Source organism: Frankliniella occidentalis, unplaced genomic scaffold, assembly GCF_000697945.3.
Source record: "Frankliniella occidentalis isolate FOCC.00 unplaced genomic scaffold, Focc_3.1 Scaffold6, whole genome shotgun sequence".
Taxonomy (NCBI): domain Eukaryota; kingdom Metazoa; phylum Arthropoda; class Insecta; order Thysanoptera; family Thripidae; genus Frankliniella; species Frankliniella occidentalis.
This window is the reverse complement of record NW_026267136.1, coordinates 2,617,333-2,637,624: the sequence shown is the minus strand read 5'-3', so window position 1 is coordinate 2,637,624 and position 20,292 is coordinate 2,617,333. Positions and strand designations below refer to the sequence as shown.

Here is a 20,292-nt window from a genome sequence, read left to right as displayed (position 1 = left end):
GGGGGGGGGGGGGTGAAAACGGCCTGGATATGGTCCTCCCGCGCTAAAACAGTCCTAGAAGCCGGCGCACAGCACGAAGGATCCTTCACAGTAAATTCAACCAATCTTTCTGTTTTTCCCTAACTTTTCTGATTTTCTCTTATTTTTATTGATTTATCCCAATTTTTCAGATTTTTCTGATCTTTTCCTCGTGGGTGTTCAGTGTTTGCCATATGACCTCCACCCATACCTGTGTGTGTGTGTGTTTCAGACGGACTGAGCTGAGCCGCCCGGGTGCGCCCCGCCCCGATCCGCCCCGCCCGCGTGCGCCGCTCCGGGCCCTCTAGGCCATGAGGCACGCCGGGGTGGGCGTCGGGGTGGGCCTGTGGGGCCCCAGCCCCAGGGCGTCGGACCGTCCGCGAGACTCGAGCAAGGGCTCCTCGGGCAAGGGCGCCGGCGCCAAGGGGGCCTCGGCCAAGGCGGTGGTCGCCGTGCACAGGGGCAAGTCCCCGCCGCCGTCGCCCCCGCGGCAGATCCTCGCCAAGTCCACGGAGATGATCCGCCAGTCCTCCCTGACCAGGCTGGGCTGCATCATCAACACCGCTGTCAACGGGGCCAAACGTTCAGGTGATTCCTCGTTCAAAAGACGATTGATCTTACCCCATAGCCCGGAGGCACCTCCCAGTGTGTCGGGGACACGACAGGACAGTGTGCGGGTTTGCCTACTCGCTCCACCCGTACGGCGCCATGGCCCCTTGAGTGCGTTAAGGCATGCAAACCCGGCGGACTGCTGTGTCATAGCCCTGACACACAGGATGCACTCAAATCAAAAGTAATCTCACGGTCATGAAACTCTCCTCGATTTTGTGAAAAGTAAAATTATGAGATGGGTATAAGTAAAATCGTCTTTAAAACGAAGGAAAAAAGTTACCATCGCGGAAATTAAGAAAGCGGACGGTGACAAAACGAAACAGAGGCCTACTTGGATTTACAAGTCATTTCATAAGCCACAGAGCATACATCTTTTTTTCCCCAAAATATTTTTATCTGAACGAAATCCCTTTAAATATTCTCGTTTTGTACGTGTGGCTGTGGCAGTTTCAAATTGCGCGCCAATAATTTGGCGCCTTACCAGCAGACGGAAACCTAAACGCGTCGCGACAGTCAACTGTTCCGAAAAAACAGCATCGCCTATGACGTCACATGTTTTTCACTCGTGAGTGCCGCCATAAAGGAAGGAAGGTCTAAGAAATCTTATATTGAAATGTGACAAATCCTTTTCCATCCGCTTTCCTTTTTGACTATTGTACGATTTGAGGTGTTAGTCTACAAAATCGAGGTTTAAAACTTATGTTTAAATATCCTCCGGGTTCTGATATGGCTGGTAAGTGAGTGGTATAGAAGCCTATCCGTATCCTGACCCATTTAGGCCTCTGTTTGGCTAGTCCCGATCCGGTCGCTGATGCGATTAGACGCCGTTGGTAAAGTTTTTGAAGAAGGTTACCTGTGCGACTCGTTTTGAAATGGTGGTGTCTATTCCAGGGAATGGAGACACGCAGTGGTATTTCTCCCAGGTTAAAGGGACGCTTGACGACGATGTTACCGAAGGTGAGTTGAGTAAAGCTTAGCTATCTTGTCCTGTCCAAGCTTTATGTTCTTGCTCCCCTCTCAACAGAGCAGAACTTCACGACAGTTGTTTGTGTACTATTTGGCCCTTTAATTGACGCCCTCTCTTTTCGTTACTGACGAAACATGTCTTATAATTCTAAACTGAGAGACTTAAGTAGAAATTTGATGCGGCATTTTCCGCCGCTATTCGAACACTTGCCAAGGAAAGAAAAGGCGCAAAAGCCATGAATCAAATTTTTAAACGGTCGATTTCTTTGCTGTGTTTCTTCACAAGATGATTTTTTCAATCGGGGGTGGAGGTCGGGCTTAATTTTGTCCTCTCTTGTCCTGACCGTTGTTATTTAACCTTTGTTGTCATAGTCCGCAGAAGATACGACCCTAACCTCTCCGGGTAAATTCAAATGAAAGATGTTACAGGTCGGCATCTATGATACAAAATTTTTTGTAATCAAAATTATTTAAGTGTTCAGTGAATCGGGTATTGGACTTTTTATTTCGGTCGAAGTATCAATATAATTCTGTCAGTTCATTGATTTATTCATTCATTAGCATAGGTTCAGTCTTCTTGTTCTTTTTTTCCCCCTTTGCCTTTTATTTAATCTGATTTAAAGAAAGGGTGTTTTGGGGATTATCTTGTAAAGTAACAAATATTTATTTTCATGTTTCAGCTGATATCATATCATGTGTTGAGTTCAATCACGATGGAGACCTCTTAGCCACTGGTGACAAAGGAGGTCGGGTGGTCATATTTCAAAGAGATCCTGTTGTAAGCTCCTTTCTTTCTTTTTCAAAAAAAAAAATATTTGTAAAATTTTTCTATTTCTGTTATGCATTTCTGTTGGAATGTATAAGTTTTTATGTTAATCAATTTTGTAATCCTTACTTTCAGAGTAAAAGTGTAATTCCAAGGAGAGGGGAGTACAATGTTTACAGCACTTTTCAGAGCCATGAGCCTGAATTTGATTACCTTAAAAGCTTAGAAATTGAAGAAAAAATCAATAAAATCCGATGGCTGAGGAGAAAGAATCAAGCTCACTTTCTGCTGTCTACAAATGGTGGGATTATAATTTTGGGTTTGGTGTTATTATCAATCTATTGGTTGGTAGTACTGCCCAATTTCTTAATCACACTATTTTTTTCCTTCAGATAAAACTATTAAACTGTGGAAAGTATCTGAAAGGGATAAGAAAGTTGAAGGTTATAACACCAAAGAAGAAACAGGACAAGTCAGAGACCCATCATGTATAACACAGCTCAGAGTAAGTCTAAACTATCCCTGTCAACTTATATTTGCTTGAGTGCTCATGTACAAAATTCTTTTAAATTTTAAACAAACTCCACATCTGCAGTTGATTAAGACACCTCTCTTGCCAGGTTCCTGTTATAAAACCAATGGAACTCATGGTTGAAGCATCACCCAGAAGAATCTTTGCTAATGCGCACACATACCATATAAATTCAATTAGTGTAAACTCAGACCAGGAGACATACTTGTCAGCAGATGATCTCCGAATCAATCTTTGGCATCTGGAGATCACAGATCAGAGCTTCAACATTGTAGATATTAAGCCCACCAACATGGAAGAACTGACAGAAGTTATCACTGCTGCTGAGTTTCACCCAGTGGAGTGCAACCTCTTTGTATATAGCAGTAGCAAGGGTACTATCAGGCTGTGTGACATGCGTGCTGCTGCACTTTGTGATAGGCATTCAAAATGTGAGTTTTTATTAGATTACTGCTTGAACCTAGTGTGATTGACTCCCTTAATTACATTTTCTTTCTACATTTGTTTATTCAGTGTTTGAAGAGCCAGAAGACCCGACCAACCGGAGTTTCTTCTCTGAAATTATCTCAAGTATATCAGATGTGAAACTTTCAAATTCTGGACGGTATATGATCTCCAGAGATTATTTGTCAGTGAAGGTGTGGGACTTGCACATGGAAACTAAACCCATTGAGTCTTATCCTGTAAGTGCTATTTGAAGTTAGCTGTGTAATGTTTTCTTGATTTTGTTAAGCACTAATTTTGTTTGGTGTATGATTTTTTTCTGGCGTTAGGTTCATGAATACCTCAGATCAAAACTCTGCTCATTGTATGAAAATGATTGCATTTTTGATAAATTTGAATGTTGCTGGAATGGCAATGACTCAGCCATTATGACTGGTTCCTACAACAACTTTTTCCGCATGTTTGATCGAACCACCAAAAAAGATGCAACTCTAGAAGCCTCGCGGGACGTGGCTAAGCCTAAAACACTTTTGAAGCCAAGAAAGGTATTATCAATGTCCCCTTGTTGTTTTGTATGTGTTACAAATTTTTATTTTTTATTGATTATATCATTGAATATGTTGTACAGGTGTGCACTGGAGGCAAGAGGAAGAAGGATGATATCAGTGTGGACTGCTTGGATTTCAACAAAAAAATACTTCATACAGCTTGGCACCCTCTAGAGAATATCATTGCTGTTGCAGCTACCAACAATTTGTTCCTGTTCCAGGATAAATTCTAACTGAAGTATGACTTTGGGTTTAAAATTCTCTTCATTTGAAGTTATCTTACTTTATTTTTAATTATAACACTTTGGACTCCAGGTTACAGAAAGAGACTCTTGGTGCAGTAGTTTCGTCATGGCCTCCACCGACTGACCCTCGGGAGTTCTCCTCTCATCGAAAAGGGCTATTCTGCGCTAATTTTTGCCAAGGCTCAAGTTGCAGTTATGTCTTCCGTTAGCTTTTTGGGGAAGGAGTTGAAGGCAGTCTCATTAACTGTGAAAGGGACAGTCTGCGTTCTTTATAATTCATGAACTTTCATTAGCTATTGATTTAATGTGACAGGAGTGGCTTATTTTCATATGGTAGTAATAATGAAGAGGGCATCTGATCACTTAAGATCAGGCAGTCATTAGTATCTATCTCAATAAATTTTGGGCAATCATTCGTACTACAATTCTCCACTTTAGGCTCTTTTCTGCTTCTTCTACATGGAGTGGCCAATCTTTTAGCATTATTTATGTTATTTATTGAAGCAAGAGTGGGGTTTACTGTGCCAGTCTAAGCAAAGTGATAGTTGCCACTGAACAGTCCAATTCATTTTCTCTCAAGCAGAGCTTGTGCTCCTTCCATTTATTTTATCTGTTTCGTTAATTTATTTATTTATGGCTTACTATGACTTGTGTATGAAAAGGAACTAGGTAGTGGTTGGAGTCAGCAGTTTCTGCTGACAGATTGACTGAGGTACCTGTTGAATTGTTAGGGTAGTGAGGATGCATTCCATGAACCATCCCCTGGGCCAATTCCCTGTTTCTAACCTGTGAATTGACTTGCTGTATTGACTTCAATTGACAGTAGCATGCCCATATAAATATATCCTTTGGTCTAAAGATAAACTTCATTTTAAGTGAATGTTCATTGTTATGACTATACCAATTTGAAATATCCTGGTTTTCCTTGCACATATGGTAAGATTGATCAATACTATGTTAAAAAAACAAAAAATGAAGTGATGTTTTGAACATTTAAGCATCTGACAGCTTTGACAGGCTTCTATGTGTCAACTTGTTCGGTTTCATGAATTGTACTTAATATTTGTTTTTTGCAGTGAGGGAGAGTAAATGAACTTCTGAAGTATTCTCCCTCATTGTGCTACCTGGAAAGTTGGTCAGCATTTTGGCTTTGTCAAATGATTGTATGAATGGGTCAATGTGTTTTAATGAGGAGAACCCAGTGGTTTTATAGCGAACTTTAGTATACTTAAATGTGTAACTTGTAAACAATCCATGGAGACCGCTTTGAAATTAAGTGATTGTCAGGTTGTATGTTGAAGTTATTATGCTACCAGTATTACTTAATGCCCAGTGATGGATTCTTCATGGCCGTGTGAGTAGTTAACGTTTAAAGTCCATTTTACCCATGAAGAGTTTTATGTAATTTTATGTGGTCTGAGTCTTATCCACCAAGTTATAACTCCCCCCCCCCCTTTTTTTTTTAAATGTGCAATGGTTGTTGCTGTCAACTGTTATCAATGCATAATTTTGTTACTCATTTGAATTGAGACCCATCTGTACTGTTAATTAGTTTCTAATTTTTACGTTCATAAATTTTGTTAAGCATCATTGGTTTTACACCTTAAAATTTTCTCTTCCTTCAGTAAATATAGAATCCTGATATGCTCAGTTATGATTTGTGATTGAAAAAATATGTGTTTGTAGGTAGGTATCTGATTGAAAAAGTACATTCATGTACATGTAGGGTATGAGATTACCTGTCATTTTCTGTTCTCCGTACTTGAGGGCGAATATGAAGTTATCAGGATAGTTCAAGTGTGAGAATTCATTTTGATACATGATTAATAAATATTTTTGTACTGAAGTGTTGGCTTTTCTATTGTTCATAATTTTTTTTCTACTCAATTGCTGGCCTACTTAAAAGGTGCTGTGTCCATTTTCTGTTTCCGTGAGGCTTGTAGCTGGATTAGTAATGGCCTACAGGGTGACCTCATGCAATTGAAGCTGAGGGAGTTTGTATACTTGAGTCTATATATCGCTTGTAGTATGGCTTAAACCTTTTTACTTTTTTTTTGGCTGACGAAATCAGTCATGCGTTACCCTCCACCATCAGACTGATTGATGTTCTTTTCAAAGGATTGCGGGTAATATGAGAAGTGTTGTCTGGTACCCTTATGTTCGGTTAAAAAGTTTGTGATATAAGTGACGTGAAAAGCTTTGCCCTTTCAAGAACCATGCTGTTCTGTCACATTACTTGCTTTATTTAGAGGAAGGGTTCATTTTTTTTTCAAAATAAGGGGTAACAGAATTGTTTTCTAAAATCCTTGATTCCACTCTTGTCGAAGGTCTTCAAACTTGTTGGGCTGATCAGCATTTTTTTTGTTTTATGTAATCATTGCTACTGGTACTTGGCTACCATGGGTTGTTGATGTGTTTGTGACGTTTTTTTTTTCTTTTTTTAAATTCTGATGGGAAAAGGACGTCTTTTTTTCTGCTGTTAATTGTCCTCATGTGGACCATGCATTTCACTGTAAGTCTTCAAAGTGTACCCTTCCAATGCTGAAACAATGCTGTGTTAAACAGTTTGGGCATTTTGGAACGCTAATGCCATATTATTTAGTCTGTAAAGATGTTCATGCAATGACATGAGAAGATATATGTTATAGTGAGCAAAAGTGATTGGTGAGAGTTGTGTGAAAATGCTGTATATGTCCTGAATTCAACTTTTATGTTTAATTTGTACCTTAGAATGAGCTGCTGAGTTTGACATCAACTCGTATTTAAACTTGAACCTAAACAAAGTTTTTAATTTGTAATATTTTTTTAAAAAGAGCATCTTGAATATCATGTTCACATAACATTAGGAAAGCAATACCCTGTTGTTACGTGTTTTCCTCTTGTGTAAATCATTAAATAAAAATGCCAACTCTATGAAATAAACATTGAGTTGAACACCATGTTCCGTGGATTTTACAATTGACTGCCAGTGTGCCTTAAAACCTCAAAATTTGGTCCATGACAAGATATTGCTGTCATAAAACACAAAGGTTCTTTGCTTCATATGTATATTACATAACACGTAACTCTCAAAGGTTTTCGTAAGTTTTATTCAATGAGCTCCTTTACAAACCATATCAAGGAATAGTAATGCATATACTTTGTCTCTTATGATGCACTAAAACAAATCAATATACATTGCCTCAAAAATATCACAGCAAAGTAGATGTCTTACACCAATTGAAGTTCACAAGGGAGGATTTTCTGTTGGCATCAACAAATTGTGCGGTAGTAGGGGTAAAATTCAGATACAATTTACAGCCTACTCATCAAAAGAATTCTCTTGGCACTGAGTTGAAAAAAAAAAGAGGGGGCCACTCTAGATGTTCGTCCATTTCGATTGCAACTTCAAGAACTCTCCATGTGACTGCTGATGCTACCACATTATTCTCTAAAACTGTCTTTATTTAATGAGATGAAGTTGAAGAACAAATAAACAAAATTGAAAATTCCATTCATGCACAACACAAATTCAATTAGATGAACGAACACCACCAAACAACTGTCTAAAAGAAATGCCAGTTGTTCAAGGTGAAATAATAAAATGAAAAATAAATCATACCTTGAAATCTTAGAGAACTATTTGCTCTGACTGCACTAAATCATTAAAAGAGAGAAAAAAAACAATAGACGTTTCGCATGAAATTTAACATTTGATTCTTGCGCTCTTTGATTTCACAAATCTGACAGGTTTGTAGTAAGTTTAGTCTCCTTTGTAATAAACATGGTCAATTTGATTGCGAGTGAAGGATACCTGTTCCATCAGGCGAAAGAAATACTTTGGCAAAAGGTGATAGATACACATTCAGATCATTTAGACAGCACAAGTAAAATTAAAACGTTCAAAAATAAAAACTCAAAATAAAAATAACACTTACAAACAAAACAAATAGTGCATATAATGTGTGTTGTGTAGGTGTTTGTGAGGTTGTTCATATTTGTCATGTGTAAAAAACTGTAGCAAACACTCCACAAAAAATAATATCAATCTTGACATGAACCTTTAAATTAAATTACCGTAGAATGTAGAGTAAAATAAGATGATGTATTAAAAAGTAAGTTCAACCAGCAGAATTGATGGGATGACATTCTAGCACAAAACATCAAATACATTTCTGGCTCAGAGATCTGGTCCCTTTTGTACTATATACAATCATTGATGTAGATAGCTCAATGCAAATCCAATCTACATAATAAGGAAGATTAGAGTTCACAATGGATTTAATTTTAATACCAATTGTTTCCCAAACATTTTCTTCCTACTTTTTAATCTATCAGCATACTCAAGTACACCATTACCAGCCACAATTCAGATATGGAAATCTCCTCCAAGTATTTAAATGACACCAACATAAAATCTCAAAAGTTAGAATGAGCAATATGTATAAAATATTATCTACCTCAATCATGCATGTTTCAATTGTAATACGTTGATTACTAGATACATTTAATTAAGATAGACCAAGTACAGTCTTAGATGTGATATACATGTCCACTTCTTCAATATGCATTATTTGACAATATTTGATCAAATATTGGCTTCTAAATTTACATAGGTACATACAGAATGTACACACACGCAGACTTATACATACTTACTTACTTACTTACATACATACACTTACATACATACATACATACATACATACTTACATACATACAACATACATACATACCTATTTATTTACATAAACGGAAACATGTGTTCTTTTCCAGTTGCCTGATGTTTAAGATCATTAATTTCATATTTTGGATTTGAAAAACCTTCTGATAAACAGAAATTTCCAACCAAATGTATTACAGACAAACTTTGTTCACAGATGTGCCCTTCACCGTGCAATAAACAAACATGATAAAGTTTCAAAACTAAACAAAAGTGTCACAAAAATTAAGATCATGTAAAGTCAAAAGAACAAGGGGAATAAGTGTGTTCTCAGGCTTTCACAAAAGATAGCCTTGGACAACAATTCTATGTGCTGCCTTCTAATCTCTGAGTTTCCTCAGAAGAAAAGAAAAAGTTGGATGTTAATTAATAAATTGTGAAACGGAAGACGAGATCATAAAGCTAATGAATCAATGATTGCATACCATTTCAAAGTACTTTTGAGTATAGGAGATTTTGAGAACAGTCAAATAAATTAAAAACAAAGTCAAACAATTCCTAACCATGTCGGATGCACCTTACTTTTGGATACAATAACTACTTGGTAATATTATTTAGACCAGTGAATCTTTAACACAACCACTGTATGCCTGCAACTAGAATTCATCGTAACTATAATAATGGGGAAAAAAATCATCAAAATAAACACATTTCAAAAAAAATGTACAAATGGAATAATTAACATAATGTCCAGCCAATAAATGAAACACATGAAGGAATATAATCCATTTCATTCCATACCATTAGAGTCACAATAACGCTGCCTAAGAATGAAACAAAGTTAACCGGACCAGCCGGTGGCAGGAAGGCACACATGGCTATACAACTAATCCCAGCTAGAAGATTTATGTTTCCACAACAGATGGAGCATCTTGAGTAATCTTCAAGGGAACTTCAGGGTATGTTGGAAATTTTACAGCTTCAACTCTGTCCTCAACCTAGGAAAAGAAATAAGTTTGAGCATAGAATCAGAAAGCAATATACAAGCTGAAGACTGTGAAAAGCATATGAATTCATACAAAGGATAACAGGCTCACCTTGAATGAGGGGAAAAGACCTTGCAAATTTGTTCGGAGATTTCTCCCCCTAGAAAAACCATCCCAGTGATTGCCAGCAACTGACACAGGATCTCCAATTTTAAGATCAATTTCCTCTGGTTTTTGAGCAAAATGTGACTGTGCTGCCCTCCAGCTGTGAGCATTTTGCCCTCCATAGTAATAAATGTCATCAAGTGATCGATAGCTTGCTGAAGCATCAACATGAAGGCTCTGCATGATTTCATATGCAACTCTGCAAACCTGATAATATAATAATTTCATTAGCTTCTTTGTCATTCGTCTCTGTGATGATCCCAATTTAACTGAGTTTTAGCACACCTGAGATGAAAATGTGCACACCAAAAAGTCACACCGTGACAAGAAATGTATATCTACAATAATCCCATACAGTGACCTGTCCGAATATCTAGACCCAATGGCAGCTGTCTTAGCAATATCTGGATCACCAAGAATTTCATAATCTGGATACCTAAAAACACAAAGTTACAAGGTTTTAAAAGAAGCATTACATTCATGAACACTGAAGTAAAAGTTAGTATCTTAATTTGTCTACTGTAAGGATGATTAAATTGAAACTTACTTGCTACGTGCCTCTGCAATTACTTTAGGGTCATCAGAAGCAAGGAAGATACGTCTCTTATCAATAATTTTGCCGTTTGATATTTGTTGGTCAAACCACTCTGCCACAGCTGGCATATATTCATCAAGAGGGTGAAAAGCTGCCTCGGTCCCAACTTTATCAGTACGTCGAATGTGAATCCTGAAAAGGTTAAAATAATTTTTGGATGAAATCTCTATTCTAGACATAAAATTTCTTATTTTCCAAAAACAAATAAAAAATGTAGAAGTTAGGTAAGAACATACCCCACAATAGGCCCCTTGAAGCCCAACTTGTTTTGAGTGTTTAGCAGAAGCTCACTTATAACTGGTTGTGGTCGCAGTAGGTATTTCAGGAATTGACCAACCCACCAAGTAATAGGCTGGCCATGTATACGAGCTAAACGAGGGGCAAGATCTGCTGGTACGGCAGGAGGTAGATATTGTGAACGAGGTGGTAGTAGAGAGTCAATGATAGGAAGTGTTAATACTTGAGTATCTGGCTTTCCTAGGATGGAGAAAAAAAAAAAGGAAAGAGAGAACAGACAGGTTGACATTGGCTAATTTGGTTAAATGCTTCTAGTGAAAAAGGATAACGAATGATATTAATTTTACCTGGCCAGTTTGCAAGGGAATCTCCTTCAGAAGATAAGCATGTATCACTGACTGGTTTAAATATTTCCTCCCAACCTCCTTTGTGATACCTCCACCCTTTAGATCTCAGAATGAGAGTTCTTTGGGTTCCATATGCAACTAAGAAGCAGTAGACAGCATGATGTAGCTGACACCCAAATCCACAGCCCTAGAAGATTATCGATATACATAAGAACCATCAACATGCTATAACTAAATAACTAGAAATAAGCTGTCACAGATGATACCTTATTGAGATTACAGATGAGTTTCTTAGCTCGTTTACAGTCTTTAGGATTCTGGAGGAATTGAATGCGGCGCTGTACAAGGTCACTTAAATCTTGTGACTCTTGTTCGCGCCACTGATCATACCCATCCTCATCTCTTATTTGGGATAGATATTTAAATAGAGATCTGAAACAAAATTGTTGCTGAACAATGATGCAATATAAAGAAGAAGACAGCAAGCTATTTAAAAAAGTAGTAGCTTTTCTTACTGTTTGTGTTCAAGAATACCACTTTGCAAGGATGAAAGTCTGTCTGCAAGGGTTGCTGAGCTGTCTTTGGATTGCTTCAGGGCATGTTTAACTTCTGCATTTGTATAATAGCCCAATTCAGTAATTCCCCTGTACAATTTCCGCAGGGCAACTTCATATCCAGAACTTGGCTCATCATGTCCTATAACATCATAAAGAGACAAGAGTATATTTAATAGGAACCACTTAAACCATTCCACAGCAGACTTCCACTGCTCTCACCACGAGGTAAAGCTCCATTGCTTGGATCTATATCATCCTCAGGCCTCAATAAGTTGCCAGCCTGATCATCTCCGAAAAGTGAGCTAAGACAAACAATCAATAATAATGAAATAGAAAGCAAAACCAATTAAATTTTAAAAATAATAGATACTCTCTTGATTTTTCTACTACTAACCCTTGAGCGCCTAATACAAGGCTTCTTAATTTTGCATTTTGATGCTTTAGGGCTTGTAAATCTTTGAATGCTTTCTGCATTCGGTCTACAAGTTCTGGACTCGGTGACGTATTGGGGGAACGCACACCAGATAATAGCAGGACTACAAGCCAGACTATTAAGAAAACTAAAAGTATCCTCCACCATGCTAAAAGTCGACCAAACCCTGCCATTTCTCAAGAGTTGGGGCTCAACAAACTGCATGAGAATATCTTACAGAGATGGAATGCTGCCAAAATTAATTTTGACAGGGTAAAACTTTGATTGATAAAGTAAAAACTGTATCTAGTATCATGAACCAGGGAAAGATTATACAGAAAACCACTACGTCTTTCTCAGAGTGGAATGTATCCAGACCATCATTCAATTTCTTTTAATAATTTTGTTACCGGGAGAGGTTACTGATTTCTAGAATCTTTGACACATTCTTGACACCACAACATACACACAGAACAACATTAGGTGCCCACCATTGGCTAACATACGACACCTAAAGCTTTAACAGAGCGTCTTAAGTAATTACAAAATCAGAATCACAAATAGCACGGATTAGAGGACTTAAAGGAAAAAGTTAGAAATTACATCGGGAGTTTTGGATACTCCGATGATCTGAGATTGTTGTCAATGTTGTCGACCCCCTTCCACCACCCACCTTCCGTCTCGTCTGTCAGTCGACTCAATCCAATACAACAGTTACAACTCATTTGAAAAAATTGAAATCCATGATCGAAAACCTATTACCGCAGTGCTTCTTATTATTAATTGTGCATGGCAATACAGCTCTGAAATAATTTGAAAACATTGCGATTCTAAGACATCACTTTTTACGCTTTTTACGTTGGTACACACGACTCTGTCGTCGGCTAGTGCCACTTACTGCACTATTACAACAAAAGATAAAGATTTGATCTTCAACGTCTAGGTTTCATATTTCAATCTCTACTACTAATTGCCCCTAATTAACTAACGGTGTATTATTTTCTAAGTCTACATCGAAGACTTGTTTTTAAGTTGCCGTACGGGACAGATAATCGTCGACATAGGTTGGTATTTTGAAGTCATGACAGACAACAGAAAACAATAGAAAAACGTTCTTTAATTTGAAAGTTTTCGTGCGTTTGGTTTAGTTTTGATTGCCGGTTCGTGCATTATAGTTTTCCTTGATCGTTTGAAAGGGTTTACTCCTTTGGCCGGTTCAGAAAAATGAGCGGCGAAGCCAGTGAGCATAATGATTCCTCAAGTTTTCGTGATTTTGCTGCTGAATATGAGCAAATATCTTCACTGTCCAAGGAACAATCTGGGAAGATTGAGGTATTCTCTTGTAAAACCAATTTGTTGTTTTTGTAGGGAAAACATTTTACATGGGTTTTTACTTTAGGAACTTACTCAAGAGGTGTACAGTTTGAGAAGTCGTCTTGTTGTGTCAGAGAGGATTCAGGCTGACTATCAGACAGAAATTGACAGTCAACAGCAGCAACTCCACGATCTAAATGCGTCACATGCCCTGTCCATTCTCAAACTTAAAGAGGAGCATGCCGAAAGAGTTGAAGATTTAGAGAGCAAGGTTGGTTGCTAGATTACTTGATAACGTTATGATTATCTTGTGAAATTATTTCTGGGAATTTGTTTTACAGATATTATCTTTAGAAAATGATCTATCGGAACTACGGCAAAAGCAAGTTCTTGAAAAGGATGAATTGGTCAAAACAAGAAAAGAACTTAGAGAATTTCAAGATACATCACCGGTTGCCTCCTTGAAAGCTGAATTGCAGGAATTAGTGGTCAGTTCTAACACCTTATTCTCTCATCTCACTGTAATGCGCTCTGTAATTATTATTATTGGTACTTTTAGGAAGAACATGCAGCTGGTCGTCTTGCTTGCGAGCAGCACCAAGAGCTTAATCAAATTTTATTGAAAGATAAAACAGCTTTATTTGAGGAACTCAATAACACCAGAGAACACTTAGAAATGATGGAAGAAAAACTTAAAATTTGTAAATCTGATATGACGGATCAATCTGAAACGATAGAGGTTTGATTTGATTTCTGCAGGTTTTCAATTCTATGTGAATGATATGAAATGAGATGAAAATAATTCTCCTTACAGGAGCTTCGAGAAAGTTTAGCTGTGGCTCAAAGTGAGTTGGCAGGTTTGAAAGCTGGTCCATCGGATTCTGCAAGCCGAGGAAATTCTCTTTTTGCAGAAGTGGAAGATAAAAGACAAGATATGTTGAAGAAATGTTCTTCTCTGTCTAAAAAATACAATGAAATGAAGAAAGATTATGGTGCAAAATGTGCTGAGATCAAAAGACTAAATGTAAGACCTATATCACAGTGTAAGTGAAGAATTTCCTTGAACTTGAGAATTCTTACCCCTGATTTGAATTTATAGATGGAAAACCTAAAACTGCGGCGGAAGTGGCAGGAAGAGGCCGAAGAGAGAGATAACAGGGATGTTTGGTTGAAAGATAATTATGAAATCAGAATTCAGGTGAGTAGATAATTTCTCAGTTCCCTCACCTTCAAAACCTATTTTTCTATCTTATAAATAAAAATCAAATATTTCAGGAACTTTTGAAATTAGTAAATGATCTGAAACGAGATGAAAAACCAGTGTTTGTGAACGGTGATTCAAAAATACTTACATTTGCAGAGGATCTTGTTGAACGGTCCAGGTATGTTTTTGAACAATAGAAATAATTCTGTAAAGTGTTACAGAACACCCTAAAATACGAGTTGATGTTTTTTGTTTTATTCAGGAAAGAAATGGCTCAATTACGTAACGAAATGGAGCAGCGGTCATCAGAAAGATTGAATGAAGCAAAAGCTCTCTACATGGCTCGTGGCGAGATACTGACTCTCAGATCACAAGTTTTGTCAGCTAATGCTGAAAATCTTGTTCTGAGGGATAAACTGGGAGAAGCAAATATTACAGACCTACCATCACCTAGTAAGCAATTGAAGGACTAGCCTAAATTTTAAGGTAATATGACTCTACTTAACATTTCTTTTTGTTTCAGAGCAATCTCTTGAACGTTTGAAGAAAACATTGTTTTCCTCTGATGGACTAATGACAGCTAGCACTCAAACTGACCCAGTTGAGGAAAATAACCATATATTAGAATATCCAAAAGAAGATGTTAAATATGAAATTCCAGCTTGCACCTCTACTTTACCTGTTTCCTCTTCCCTCTTGCCAAGTTTACCTAAACCCAAACGACTTATAAAAGCAGAGATGATGGAAAGGCTTCAATTGTCAAATGATGACAGCAGTGGTGTCAGTGAAGATGATAACAGTTTGCTCAAACATACTGAATCTCTCACTTTCAATGCAGAATCTGGACCAGATGAGCTTGCAAAATTAGGCATGGAAGAATGTTCTTCAGTTAAAGAGGAGGCTTCAGAAGAACCATTTGAATTTGTTCTGCCCAGTCCAACAAAACCAATTGGTCTTTTTAAGGCAGAGATTAAGGAGCAAAATATCCAATTTGAATCATTGAGTGAAAGTAATTCTGCAGAGATACTCAGGGAGGATATTTTTACTCGTGGGTCTTCTAAATTAGAGCCTGAGCCTAAGCTAGAAGATTGCTCTCAAACAGTTTCTGTGAAAAGAGAAGAATTACACCATGGCAATCAAAGCACTAGCATTGATGACTCTGATGCAGAAAATTCCTGTGAAAGTGAATCTTGTTTTCAAAAACCTACTCATGATGATGTTGAAAATATTCTCCCTATTCCAAAATTTCCAGCTCCAAGACAATCAATCCTTGCCAAAGTCTCAAGGCCCTCACTTATACCTATTGATCAAAATCTAACTAGGAGGGTGAGGTTTGCTGACCCCCAACCTGCTTCCGAAACAGAAACCTTTAAAAGTGAAGTGAGTGTTAAGCAGTCACCACCCAAAAAACTTGTCAGAACTGCAAAGCCTAAAATGACTAGAAGAATTATAGTATCAAAAGAAACTGAATACCAATGAAAATTATTGCATGCTGTAATTTATTTTATTATATGACTGTTACATTTTGCTTTTCAGACTAAATCTTTATACTTTTACCTGTAAAACTATTGTAACACAAATTCTCTTTGACTTTGAAATGCTTTTTAAATTATATTGCACTATACTCATGTTTTTAAAATACAAATATAGGAGATTTATTGATCTATTGCACGCTGTTCACTTTATTATAGTCAACTATTCTGTAATTAGTTGTCTCCTTCCGGAGCCATTCAACCCAATCATCATTCTTTGTTAACTGCATTGTACACTCTCCAAATACTTCACTTCGACTGATCTGCAACAAAAATAGTAATACTGGAATGTCTCGTTAGAACTCAATTAAATAAATTGGATGCATTTAATTGGTTAATGGCTGTACCTCTAAAAATCCTATTTTTGAAAACATTTTTATACTAGCTTTGTTGTCGAGTTTTATTTTAACTTCATACTTATTAATGTTGATGCATTCCAAACCTGTAGTTAAAAATGTATGAGTTTATTTTATTCAAAAATTTAGAGGAAATGTTCATTGATTACCAACCATATCTAAGCATAATCATCATTGCTTCCCAGCCTCTCCGTTTTCCTCGAGCACTTTGCTCTGCTATCATTATTTCTGCTTCCGCTTGGCACTGTATTTCATCTGACAAAAACAAATTAGTATCTCCTATCATTGCTTCTGAAAATAAATTAACAACTTCAGTGAGACATACTGTACTTCACTTAAATGTGGTTGGTAGCTAAAAAGTTACCTATTTCATCACCAGTTTCCTCAAATATTCTCTTCTCTAAGACAATAAATGTACATTCTGAAACCAAGTCAAGAGAAACATAAACACCGGCATTGCTATGCGCAAAGGAATAAAGACTCTCAATTACATTAACATACTGTTTGCATCTACATGCCAGCTTTTTTGCATTTCATACTCTTCTTCCAGAGAAAGTGGCTCTGAGCCTGTAAGGTGTTGAAGTTCTTCTGACTTCATCCAATTGTGATATCTGGTTGATGGAATGAAAGAGGTTATAATTAATAACATGTGTTTCTAGCAGCTTGTTTGCATTTTTAATCATAATAATAATGTCGCAGTTTACTTTGGAACGTGTTGTCCTTGGTACGGAATTAAAACGACATCCTTTCCAAGAATACAGGTATTTTCATTCAGTTTCATTTCGGAGCGAAAAATTTAAAACACCGGCACCGACAGCTGTCTTCCACTACTCCATTTCCCCCTCCCCTCCCCTTCACTACGCTTCCCCTTCCAGTGATCCTCAACACCAACACGACCAACACACTCGCGGGCGTGCGCGCGCGCCCTTTCGACGCTTTCGACCGACCTCCACTAATACCCCCCAACCCCGTTTCCTTAGAATTTAATTCAATTTTTACATTTGCATTATGATCGACCATGCACCGCTGTTTCAACAATCGTCAGTTTTCTCGGTTTTCTCTTGCGGGGATAGATTAGCAAGGGCTAACTAAGAGCGGATTGCGTAGATGTGGATGCGCGGATCGAGTTTGATCGAGCGATTAAGCTACTCAGACTCTCTGAGCACGTGGCAGCTTTGCCCGTTGAGGGCGCTCGCGAGTCGCGACTCGCGGGGAGTAGGAGGAACGGGACAACGGGACGGGTCCTCGCATTGTGACCATGACAACCGGCTGTGTCTTCTGCTCTGTTAGTAAACAACGATGGCGACCTGCATTCCCGTTGACAGCGGCTCCGCACTTCGTATCTCATTGACGGGTTCCCGTTTCGGCCCTAAATGATCGTTCGACAGCCCCTCTGCTCCGCGGGGACGCCTGTCATCGGCACGCTCGCGGTAACCGGGACTCGCGCGCTCGTCACGGCGTAGAATGCACAACGCCGCCCTGGCGTGCTCCAGCGGAAGTTTCGGCCCCAAGACGTACACCTTCGCCAGCCCCCCGAGAGCTGTCGCATCGGGCCCTGGACGCCGGCGGATCAGCAGGCACCCTTCGTCGTAAGTACCCAATACCTCATACTCGTCGGATGAACGTCGCGCAAGGAGAGATGCACATAGAATGGGCCTTGCGCGCTTTCTCTTTCAAAATTCTGAGATGCATGGGGTTATGGAACTGAACATAAAGCAGTAAGTAACTCCTTCAATTTCGGTTGGCCTTCCTCGTCCTCGTCAGCCCCTGTGGTGTAGAGTTATACTATGGTGGTGCGGCCGGCTGTGGCCAGCGAATGACCTTGGGGCGCTGGGCGGGGGTGAGGAGGCCCGGGGACGGGGCCGCCCTCTGGGCCCGAGCGGAACCGCCGCGGCGGCGTGGCGGGGCGGGGTGCCCGTCTTATCACCATGCCTATCGCCTTGCATAATGCGGCCAGCACTACTCGACGGCGACCTCACCCCCATACCCTCCGGCACCATTAACCCCAACGCCACGCCATCACTGCTACACAGCTTTTCGATGAGTTTTCGGTGTGGCTCCGTATCATCTGCCGTGTCTGACGCCTGCTTATTGAAGCTCCCGCACTTATTCCGCGTGGACCGGGCAGCTCCGGTTGCCGGTTGACTGTGTAAGGTGTCGTATTGCATGCCGACTTCCTAGCGCCTGTCGTCATCCCCCAGCGGCTTGACCGCCTCACAGACCACGGGGCTGCTGGAGGCTCCGCCGGGCCCCGCACGGCGCCGCGTGGGTAGGCAGCCCGCCCGCACGGCTGCACAGCGGTGCAGTAGCAGCCCGGCCACAAGGCGCGCGCCGCTGGAGCCTGATCGGAGAGGGCGGGGCGCTCCCCGGGTTATTTGACTTTCGGTGCCCAATCTCGAATATATTCGTGTTAGTTTTACCCTTTTCAAAACAGTACGAACATTTTGGGGGACTTTATCCAAGATCGGCACTACCCGCCAAGTCGAACGACCCGGGGAGCCCTGCTCAGAACGCCCTTCGCCGTCGTCGCTTCGCTGTGTAGCTCCAGGGCGCACTGCATCAGAGTGCAGCGCACGCCGCCGCGTGACCTCGCGAGGTCATACGGCGGAGGGGTTGAACCGGGTGAACGCCCCGAGACTTCCCCTTGACCGTCGAGGTCGGCGGACGGCGTCGCGGCCGTCGCATAACGGGGCTTGCCACGGAAGCTGTCATAAAAATGTGAAACTCGTCGAGGGAAAACTATTTACTTTCTTTATGTGCCCGCTGCCGTAACGAAACGAAATGGTTTGTTGACTCACGGCGGAGCGACGGCGAGGATGGCAGACCTTTCGACCGGTTCTGACAGTTTCGGCTCGAGAAACGAAAGACAACGCCCCTTCTCGATTATTCTCCCAGGTTTTGCAGTTATTGTACATCGTCCTTGTTCCGTCTCCGCGTCCACCTCGACGTCGACGAGCAGGCTTGTTGAAAAATTGCAAAGGCGTTGAAATATTGGACGGCGGAGGCCAGTCAGTCCCGCTAGCTATGGGCACTCGTCGGCACTTAGATGCTGGTGCCCGATAAGCTTGGTGAACGAGGCCCACGTCCCGCCCTCGGAGCCGGAGCGACCCGCCCCGGCCCCGCCACGCCACGCCACGACCCTCTCGGGGGCACCGCGGGCACCTCTACGGGGCGACCAAAGGGTCCGAGCCCAGCTCAAGGGGCACAGCCAGCTCAAGGGGCACAGGGGCGGGCCGGCCCCAGACCTCCGCGAGGCAGAGTCCTTGAGTTTATTCTCGGCGTCACACCACTGCGGGCCCGAGCTGGCCCCGGCAATGACCAGCCCAAGGGTTTACCCGGCGTGCAACGGGTGATTTATCGCGATACCGAAAGTAAGGGGAGGAAGTCGGGCTAACAACGACTGTAATTGCAATTTTGCACCCGCGTCCCCAAATTTCCGACCAGTCGCAGTATTTTCATAACGGTCTGCCGCTGCTAAACTGCAGCGAAAACGACAAACGCCGTGCCTCTTCCGCACGCCCGCCCGCCAGTCCGCCAGTCGGGCCGCGGAGCTAGTCGCGCGCAAAAGTGTGCCGGCCCTGGAGGCACTGCAGGTGTACTTATACCCGCGTGCTAATCAGACTGTCGCATGCAAGAAGCACACCGCTGCACAGCCAAATTGCGACCTTCTGTGAAATTTCGTCTGAAATTCCTGGCGGGTGGTGAGCGGTCGCTGGCCCCCCTCCTGCTGTGTATACAGCGCTGTCTCTGACCGAATAAGCGCTGGCTGCCAATGGAGTCAATCAATGGATTCTAATCCCAAAAGTCACCCCCC

The 20,292-nt window shown here is 40.7% G+C and overlaps 4 protein-coding genes across 7 annotated transcripts in view; 2 read left to right on the top strand and 2 right to left on the bottom strand.

The window, feature by feature from the left end:
* Positions 1-5,977, top strand: part of LOC113207748 (protein phosphatase PP2A 55 kDa regulatory subunit) — a 73,431-nt gene extending 67,454 nt beyond the window's left edge. The window contains exons 3-12 of one of the 2 annotated variants that reach the window (XM_052272535.1): positions 251-606; positions 1,522-1,587; positions 2,277-2,374; positions 2,498-2,663; positions 2,755-2,867; positions 2,983-3,325; positions 3,408-3,577; positions 3,668-3,883; positions 3,967-4,124; positions 4,202-5,977. In XM_052272535.1, the coding sequence (XP_052128495.1) occupies positions 330-606; positions 1,522-1,587; positions 2,277-2,374; positions 2,498-2,663; positions 2,755-2,867; positions 2,983-3,325; positions 3,408-3,577; positions 3,668-3,883; positions 3,967-4,119 (1,602 nt within the window). In that variant the 5' untranslated portion in view covers positions 251-329 and the 3' untranslated portion in view covers positions 4,120-4,124; positions 4,202-5,977. Of the gene's footprint in view, positions 1-250; positions 607-1,178; positions 1,364-1,521; positions 1,588-2,276; positions 2,375-2,497; positions 2,664-2,754; positions 2,868-2,982; positions 3,326-3,407; positions 3,578-3,667; positions 3,884-3,966; positions 4,125-4,201 lie in introns of those variants that run through there. The other variant, XM_026424426.2, reaches the window with a different exon arrangement.
* Positions 5,978-7,197: 1,220 nt separating this feature from the next.
* Positions 7,198-12,896, bottom strand: LOC113207747 (alpha-(1,6)-fucosyltransferase). Its single transcript, XM_026424424.2, has 10 exons — positions 12,055-12,896; positions 11,880-11,962; positions 11,619-11,799; positions 11,370-11,535; positions 11,104-11,290; positions 10,756-10,996; positions 10,472-10,651; positions 10,210-10,360; positions 9,871-10,131; positions 7,198-9,771 (listed from the first exon to the last, which is right to left on the bottom strand). Exons 1-10 carry the CDS (start codon positions 12,264-12,266, stop codon positions 9,679-9,681), a joined length of 1,755 nt encoding a protein of 584 aa, XP_026280209.1. The 5' UTR covers positions 12,267-12,896; the 3' UTR covers positions 7,198-9,678.
* A 289-nt stretch (positions 12,897-13,185) lies between these two features.
* Positions 13,186-16,256, top strand: LOC113207757 (protein Spindly). The gene is made up of 9 exons (XM_026424438.1): positions 13,186-13,404; positions 13,472-13,657; positions 13,728-13,874; positions 13,946-14,125; positions 14,201-14,410; positions 14,486-14,584; positions 14,662-14,768; positions 14,853-15,043; positions 15,114-16,256. The coding sequence occupies exons 1-9, from the start codon at positions 13,297-13,299 to the stop codon at positions 16,067-16,069; spliced, it is 2,184 nt and encodes a 727-aa protein (XP_026280223.1). The 5' UTR covers positions 13,186-13,296; the 3' UTR covers positions 16,070-16,256.
* LOC113207758 (alpha/beta-tubulin-N-acetyltransferase 9) lies at positions 16,067-17,350 on the bottom strand. Of its 3 annotated transcripts, none has more exons than XM_052272557.1 (6): positions 17,183-17,350; positions 16,980-17,089; positions 16,843-16,899; positions 16,632-16,769; positions 16,470-16,564; positions 16,067-16,405 (listed from the first exon to the last, which is right to left on the bottom strand). In XM_052272557.1, exons 1-6 carry the CDS (start codon positions 17,257-17,259, stop codon positions 16,343-16,345), a joined length of 540 nt encoding a protein of 179 aa, XP_052128517.1. In that variant the 5' UTR covers positions 17,260-17,350; the 3' UTR covers positions 16,067-16,342. The 3 variants fall into 3 exon arrangements, with proteins under 3 accessions (XP_052128517.1, XP_026280224.1, XP_026280225.1); XM_026424439.2 differs by having other exon boundaries at positions 16,067-16,385; XM_026424440.2 differs by having other exon boundaries at positions 16,067-16,385; positions 16,632-16,733.
* Between the last annotated feature and the right edge of the window lie 2,942 nt (positions 17,351-20,292).

Bases quoted from the DNA above. Each gene is read 5' to 3' on its own strand.
- LOC113207747 (XM_026424424.2), bottom strand. From the start codon at position 12,266: ATGGCAGGGTTTGGTCGACTTTTAGCATGGTGGAGGATACTTTTAGTT. The intron at 10,997-11,103 runs GTAAAATTAATA...TCTCCATCCTAG, and splicing joins TTCCCTTGCAAACTGGCCAG to GAAAGCCAGATACTCAAGTA. The intron at 10,361-10,471 runs GTAAGTTTCAAT...TTGTGTTTTTAG, and splicing joins ATTGCAGAGGCACGTAGCAA to GTATCCAGATTATGAAATTC.
- LOC113207757 (XM_026424438.1), top strand. From the start codon at position 13,297: ATGAGCGGCGAAGCCAGTGAGCATAATGATTCCTCAAGTTTTCGTGAT. The intron at 13,875-13,945 runs GTCAGTTCTAAC...TGGTACTTTTAG, and splicing joins CTGAATTGCAGGAATTAGTG to GAAGAACATGCAGCTGGTCG. The intron at 15,044-15,113 runs GTAAGCAATTGA...TTTTTGTTTCAG, and splicing joins TACAGACCTACCATCACCTA to AGCAATCTCTTGAACGTTTG.
- LOC113207758 (XM_026424439.2), bottom strand. From the start codon at position 17,259: ATGAAACTGAATGAAAATACCTGTATTCTTGGAAAGGATGTCGTTTTA. The intron at 17,090-17,182 runs GTAAACTGCGAC...TCCATCAACCAG, and splicing joins CAAGGACAACACGTTCCAAA to ATATCACAATTGGATGAAGT. The intron at 16,565-16,631 runs GTTGGTAATCAA...TTTTAACTACAG, and splicing joins GATGATTATGCTTAGATATG to GTTTGGAATGCATCAACATT.